This window comes from Chelonoidis abingdonii, chromosome 1 (genome assembly GCF_003597395.2).
Source record: "Chelonoidis abingdonii isolate Lonesome George chromosome 1, CheloAbing_2.0, whole genome shotgun sequence".
In the NCBI taxonomy this organism is placed as follows: Eukaryota; Metazoa; Chordata; order Testudines; family Testudinidae; genus Chelonoidis; species Chelonoidis abingdonii.
In genome coordinates this window covers 8,281,600-8,289,281 of record NC_133769.1, presented here as the reverse complement: position 1 = coordinate 8,289,281, position 7,682 = coordinate 8,281,600, and the positions used below count along the sequence as shown (strand labels likewise).

The 7,682-nt window shown below is 45.2% G+C and overlaps 1 protein-coding gene across 10 annotated transcripts in view; it reads right to left on the bottom strand.

The window, feature by feature from the left end:
• The window catches only part of GOLGB1 (golgin B1), a 127,145-nt gene extending 120,910 nt beyond the window's left edge, over positions 1–6,235 (bottom strand). For 5 of the 10 annotated variants that reach the window (XM_032803433.2, XM_075063949.1, XM_032803437.2 and 2 more), the window contains exon 1: positions 6,085–6,208. In XM_032803433.2, coding sequence (XP_032659324.1) covers positions 6,085–6,177 — 93 coding nt within the window. In that variant the 5' untranslated portion in view covers positions 6,178–6,208. Of the gene's footprint in view, positions 1–5,499; positions 5,763–6,084 lie in introns of those variants that run through there. The other 5 variants (XM_032803434.2, XM_075063945.1, XM_075063931.1 and 2 more) reach the window with 4 other exon arrangements.
• Positions 6,236–7,682: the final 1,447 nt, after the last annotated feature.

The window sequence follows — 7,682 nt, the reverse complement described above, 5'->3', positions numbered from 1 at the left end:
GCAAAACTGTATGCAATACTCCAGATGTGGCCTCAGCAGTGCTGAATAGAGGGAAATAATCACTTCCTTCGATCTGCTGGCAATGCTTCTGCTAATGCATTGCAATATGTCATTAGCCTTCTTGGCAAGAAGGGCACATTGTTGACTCACATCCAGCTTCTCGCCCACTGTAATCCCCATGTCCTTTTCTACAGAACTGCCACTTAGCCAGTTGGTCCCCAGCCTGTAGCAGTGCATGGGATTCTTCTGTCTTAAGTGCAGGACTTTTGTCCTTGTTGAACCTCATCAGATTTCTTTTGGTCCAATCCTCCAATTTGTCTAGGTCACTCTGAACCCTATCCCTACCCTCAAGTATATCTACCTCTCTCACCAGCTTAGTATCATACATGAACTTGCTAAGGGTGCAATCCATCAAATCATCCAGATCATTAATGAAAATGTTGAATAAAACCAGCCCCAGGACCAACCTCCACTTGATACCAGCTGCCAACTAGACATGGAGCCGTTGATCACTACCCACTGAGCCCAACAATCTAGCCAGCTTTCTATCCACGTGATAGTCCAAACATACTTTTTAAGTTGCTGGCAAGGGCAAGAATACTGTGGGAGACTATATCAAAAGCTTTGCTAAAGTCAAGCTATATCACGTCCACTGCTCTCCCCATATCCACAGAGCTAGTTATCTCATCATAGAAGGCAATCAGGTTGGTGAGGCACGACTTGCCCTTGGCGAATCCATGTTGACTGTTCCTGATCATCTTTTTCTCCCCCAAGTGCTTAAAAAATAGAGTGAAGTGTTTTAATTTAACCTGTTAAACAGAAGAAGGGAATGGAAAGAACTCTCACACACACTTTCAAAGTGGAAGTTATTGAGAACTTAAGGAGGTGTGTAAGTTTTATTTGAGTTACTTTTTTCTATGACTCTAACAATTATTGCTTAATAAATGAATAGCTGGCAGATATTCAGATACAATGCCCTCACACGCACTGGATTTGATGCATGTTTTTAATAGAGGGCAAGGTGCAAGTTTACCACAAATGCATAGCAGTTAGGCCTTTGCTTGAGATTACTGTTTTACAGAAGCATCTAGAGGCCTTAACATGCAAGGTACTGCACAGATGTGAAGTAAGAGGATTGGCACAAAAATGAAGAGTTTATTATTTAGGTTTAAGGCAAGACACAATAGGTGGATGATACAAACAGACAGAAGGAAGGGGAAAAAGAAAGATAAGGCAACAGTGAAACAATCAAGTTATAGATTTTCATAACACAGGCCAGAGAACTTCCCCAAAATAATAGCTAGAGCATGTGTTTTAGAAAAACATCCAATTATAATTTTTAAATTGTCAGTGATGGATAATCCACTCCAACTCTTGGTAAATTGTTCCAATGGTTAATTAGTCTCACCATTAAAAATTTACACCTTATTTCCAATCTGAATTGGTCTAGCTTCAACTTCCAGATACAGGATCATGCTATACCTTTCTCTGCTAAACTGAAGACCCCATTACTAAATATTTGTTCCTCAAGTAGATACATACAGACTGCAAGCAAGTCACCTCTTAATCTTCTCTTTGTTAAGCTAAACAGATTGAGCTCTTTGAATCTATCACTATAAGGCAGGTTTTCTAATCCTTTAATCATTTTTGTGGCTCTTTTCTGACCCCTCTCCAATTTATCAACAACCTTTTGAATTGTGGGCACCAGAACTGCACACAGGATTCCAGCAGCAGTTATGCCAGTGCCAAATACAGAGGTAAAACAACAGCTCTATACTCCTACTAAAGAGTTTCCTTTTCATGCATCGCATTAGCCCTTTTGACCACAACATTGCAATGGGAGGTCATGTTCAGCTGATTATCCACCAGGACACCATAATGTTTTTCAGCCGCTGCTTTCCAGGAGAGAGAGTCCCCCATCCTGTAAGTATGCCCTACATTCTGTTCTTAGACGTAGACATTTACATTTAGCTGTATTAAAACGCACATTGTTTGCTTGCTCCCAGTTTTCCAAGCGAGCTAGATTTCTTTGAATCAGTTCTGTTCATTATTTATCACTTCCCTAATTTGTGTCCTCTGCAAACTTTAATCAGCTATGATTTTATGTTTTCTTACAGATCACTGATAAAAATGTTTAAAAGCGCAAGGCCAAGAACCGATCCACGAGACCCCACTCAGAACACACCTGCTTAATAATTCTCCATCTACAATTACATTTTGAGACCAATCAGTTAGTCAGTTTTTAATCCATTTAATGTGTGCCATGTTAATTTTATATCATTCTTTTTTTTTTTAATCAAAATATTGTGCAATATCAAATCAAGGTTGAACAGTAGCTGCAGCTCACCATCTACCTAGCCAGCGTCATCTTATGATTGCCCTGTCAATAACATGCCCTTTTTGTGAAGATTATGAGACGTGATGGTAAGGCACCTCTTACGTTATCTGCAGCCCTGAGATTTCCTTGACCTGCCTCAATACAAAGTCCAGCTTAGGTTCAATATTGAAACTGCACTTTACCACTGGTTGTAATTCTCCTCTTATGATGGGCAAACATTAGGCATCCCCAATAAGCCTGCAAGGCCTGTAAGTAATCTTTGATATGTTGAACCAGGAAGTATTATTAACCTGACTGTAAACCCCGACAAGTATAAGCAAGATGATACTTGAGAGGTTCCATTCCTACCTTTCACAGTGCACTGGGTGGTGTGTAACTGCTCATTCCCACAGAGGATCTTCTCACATAGGGCTCTGCAGAGTTTTAATCTATCATCTGTCCTGTTCAACTCTTGTGAAGTTGCTCGGAAGAGACAATAAGCGGGTTGGGAAACGGTACCATTAGTGTGTGGATGATTCTCAGCCCTAGGTCTTTCACCAAATTTGGGCAGTACAGCACTTCTGTTTTTCCAGTGCTTCTCCTATCTTAAGCTGCAGCAAGCTCACTCATCTAAACCCTAATCTAGATAAGAAACAGGAAATGCTAGTTGTTTGGTCCAAGCACCTAGATAACTTAGTGGGGATGCAAGCCCCAATGACTGTGGCCACCATCTAAGATTCATAATCTGAGGGATATTTCTGGATCCTCCTGCTACTTCTCCAGTCTCTAGTGGCATTAATCAGAAGCTTCCTTTTTTATACAAAAATTCCAATCAGTTACCTCAACTACAGACCTAACCTCATTTATCCCTGCATTTGGATCCCTGGAATGGACTCCACATGGAGCTACCCTTAAAAATCACTCCAAAAAACACTCATATGACAAGAGTCCTCTGAAGTTTGCACTAATTTCATACTTACTTGTGACTATATATACAAGACTTGTCTAACTCCACAGAGCCAAGGACATGTTGGTTGGCGAGATAAATTACCTTCTCCTTACATAGTCTCCATACACAAAAGCATCTTACAACCCACAGCACAGTGAAGAGAGGAGAATGTTGCCAGCAAGTTAAAGAAGCATAGGCTGGATGAATGGACTATAAGGTGGACAGAAAGCTGGCTAGATCGTCAGGCTCAACGGGTAGTGATCAACGGCTCCATGTCTAGTTGGCAGCCGGTTTCAAGCAGAGTGCCCCAAGGGTCGATCCTGGGGCCAGTTTTGTTCAATATCTTCATTAATGATCTGGAGGATGGTGTGGACAGCACTCTCAGCAACTTTGCAGATGACACTAAACTGGGAGGAGTGGTAGATACGCTGGGGGGTAGGGACAGGATAGAGGAACCTAGACAAATTAGAAGACTGGGCCAAAAGAAACCTGATGAGGTTCAACAAGGACAAGTGCAGAGTCCTGCACTTAGGATGGAAGAATCCCATTCACTGTTACAGACTAGGGACCAAATAGCTAGGAAGCAGTTCTGCTGAAAAGGACCTAGGGGTTACAGTGGACGAGAAGCTGGATATGAGTCATACTGTAATGCCGCTTGTTTGCCAGAAGTGCTAACTGGCTTTTGAGCCTGTATAAAGTACAGGCATTCGCCGAGATCGAGGGACGTGATCATTCCCCTCTATTCGACATTGGTCGATGGCCTACATCTGGAGTACTGCTGTCCCAGTTTTGAGCCCCACACTACAATCAGGATGTGGAAAATTGGAAAAAGCCCAGTGACGAGCGGGCAGCAAAAATATTAGGGGGCTGAGCACATGATTTATGAGGAGAGGCATGAGGGAAAAGCTGGGTATTGCTTTAGTCTAAGGAAGAGAAGAGATGAGGGAAGATTGAGAGCATGCTTTCAAACTACCTGAAGGGAAGTTGCAAAGAGATGATCTAGACTGTTCTCAGTGGAATCCTAATGACAGAACAAGGAGAATGGTCTCAAGTTGCAGTGGAGGAGGCTTAGGTTGGATATTTATGAAAACACTCTTTTCAGTTGGAAGTGGTGAAGCACTGAATGGGTACCTAGGCAGGTGGCTGGTTAGGAAATCTCCGTCCTTTAGGAGTTTTTTAAGGTCAGGCGTGGACAAAGCCCTGGCTGGCATTGATTTGTAGTTGGGAACTCGTGCTGCTTTGAGCAGGGGGTTGGACTAGATGACCTCCTGAGTTCCCTTCCAACCCTGATATTCTATGATTCATCCAAGTTTGTATTATATATCTGCCCATCTTTTTGATAGCTGACATATCCCACCATTAAGTGACAGCAGTATTTCTCTTTTCCTGAGAACAAGAAGCAAACATCATTTTACTCCCTTTTTGAACAAATATACGAAGTATGAATATGAGGGAACTATCACTGCGACCAGGTCTAAGTCTAATAGCATCAGAATCTATCTTCTGTCAGTCATGCATGGAAGTGGGCACTTTTTGCCACCATCACTACATAGGTGTCTAAGCGCTGTGTGGAATTCAGTAGGATTTTCGGGCTAAGAACTGATTTAACAAAATGAGATCAGATGCCTTTGAGGATTAGATTGTTAGGAAGAGTTTTTCATATTACTTCCTTCTTCCTACCAGCATTGCCTTACATCTTTTGTCTGGGTTCAACACTTCAGGTTTTATCAGTTCAGAGGATGGCAGCATGCACTTTAGGGGGGTGGGGGGTTAACAACATTCTTGTAAATGATAGGTGAAAAGCTCATCCCTGTGTCTAGGGTTGGTGTGAGTGCAGCAAATGGTGAAGGTTCCAAAGAGACAAAAAAAAAATTCTTCCTCTGGAACTAAATTGTCTGAATTGCTTCTAATTAGAGCACTTGCAGCTTCAGCTGAACAACATAGCAGGAGATTTTATTTAGATTAATTTCGATTATATTGAAATTATAGTAATTTCAAAATGCAATTTGGCTGCTAGAAAAGTCTCTCTCTAAACTCTGAGGTCAAAGGTTCTCAGACTTTATCATAGCACATACCGCAGTTTAACAGATTACTTGTGACTCAACACTTCTCTTCCCATTCATGATTTTATAATATCTAAAGCAATTGTTTACACAGTGACAGTAAGAGAATGTGTGATTTAAAAGTGGTGCTTAGATTAGCTTTTTTCAATAAAAGCAAAACGATTGCTTACTTTTGCTCTTCCTTTCACTCCCCATGACCCATGCCAAACTTTGCTACTCTCTCCTTTTGGATCCCTCCGTTCAAACACTATTCCCTGCTACTCAGTTCCCTTCCCCTTTGCAGAGGGGCAGTTCGTGTAGCTGAAAGCCGCTCCTGTTTATTCTCCTAGGTGGCAGCGAGCCCGCGCCTCCTCCTCTCTGGATACTTTTTACACGCCTCCAGGCTCTTCCCTGTCATGAAGCGAGAAGCAGCAGCGCCCTGGGATCAGGCAGCGCCCCGGGATCAGGCAGCGCCCCGCGGGCTCTCAGGGAACCGAAAACACGGGGGGGGACGACAAATATTATTATTTCAGCAGCGACCAGAGCTGCTTGGTGAGACAGTTCCTATTGGGAAGTGAGGAAGAGACAGCAGCGCGGGCCCGGAGCAGGGCTCCCCCTCGGCCGGGCGGCGGGGACCCGGAGCAGCCACGCAACAGTGGGTGCGGGCCCGGAGCACGGCCTCGGCCAGGCACCTGGGACCCGGAGCAGGCTCCTCTCACTGGGGGCCCGCCTGAGGTCGGACTCGCTGCTCAGGGCCCTGCCCGCCCCCCACTCACCTGCGCCAGGAGCCCGGTCTCCCCCGCGTTCACCCGATTCCGGTAGGGCCCCCAGTTCCGACCTTCGGTGCCAAGCGCCACCCCCAGCCACATCAGCACCGGAACACACCACAGCAACTTCCGGCGTCACCTCCCCTCCCGCCTCCGAATTGGACTAGTCAGCCATCCGAACAGAGCGATGGACATAGCCACCTGCCAGTCACAATGAGGCGTTTGAGCCGTTGCTAGGGTTACAGTTACACGAGGTATGAAATCGCCAATCACAAGAGGGACTAAGGGTATCCGCCCAATAACAACACAACAGCCAATCAGCAGGCATAGCTGGTTCGGTGTGAAAGTCAGCGTGGCCGCGGGCGGCGTTAAACGTCAAACACAGCTGAGGCAGGTGTGGGGCTGAGACCTGTTAGGTGTCGCATCAGGCTGGGAGCTGAGTGCCACGTGCCACACCCCGCGTCAAATGGCAGGTAAAGTCCCAATAAGCCGGTTCTGGGGCACAGCCACGAGCGGGGATGGACCCCGTGCGCGGCACGACCCCGTGCGCGGCACATCACCCTGGTGCTGGCATAGGCCTGGTGGGGACGGGTGACACCAGAAACCAAAGCAGAGTTGCTCAAGGGGGAATTGACAGTGGGTAACCACTTGCCAGGGGGGCCGAAAATAACAACAGGACGTCAAGTACACACTGAAACACAACTTGAAGTAGTGCAGCTTTGATGCTGGGAGTCATCAGCAATGGGTCACTGTGGCGAGCAGGAGTCAACAGTTCAGTTACTCGGTTCAAGGTTAATGGCCGTATGGATCTTGAGGCACAAAGGATGAGTCATAAACAGCAGAAGATTCAGTGGGCAGAGACTAATTCCTTCCTCAGTATTGAACTACGTATGCATTCAGTGTGGAAAGGACTGCCATTCGTCCATTGGCCTTTTTAGCCACACACAGTCACAAGATGTAATACTGTTGTCAGTGTCCTCTTTCGTCCCGAAAGACAACAAAATAAAGATAAAAGCCAGTCAGTGCATAGAGCTTGGCACAGCCTCCAGAGAATAAAGACAGCACTACAAACGAGTACTATTGGAAAGTTTGGGACTGTGAGGACCTAGCAGGGTCTATAGGGCTGGATCAGTGGGGATAAAGGGAGGGACAGGGTGAATCAGTGAGGGTTAGAGTTAGGAAGCCTGTTCCACTACTAACATAAGAACAGCCGTACTGGGTCAGACCAAAGGTCGGTCTAGCCCAGTATCCTGTCTACCACCAGTGGCCAATGCCAGATGCCCCAGAGGAAGTGAACCTAACAGGTAATGATCAAGTGATCTTCTGCCATTCCCCTCCACCCTCTGACAAACAGAGGCTAGGGACACCATTCCTTACCCATCCTGGCTAATAGCCATTAATGCACTTACCTCCATGAATTTATGCAGTTCTCTTTTAAATCCTGTTATAGTCCTAGCCTTCACAACCTCCTCAGGCAAGGAGTTCCACAAGTTGGAACTTCCTTGTATTTGTTTTAAGCCTGGTGCCCATTAATTTCATTTGGTGGCCTCTAGTTCTTATATTATCGGAACAAGTAAATAACTTTTTCCTTATTTACTTTCTCCGCA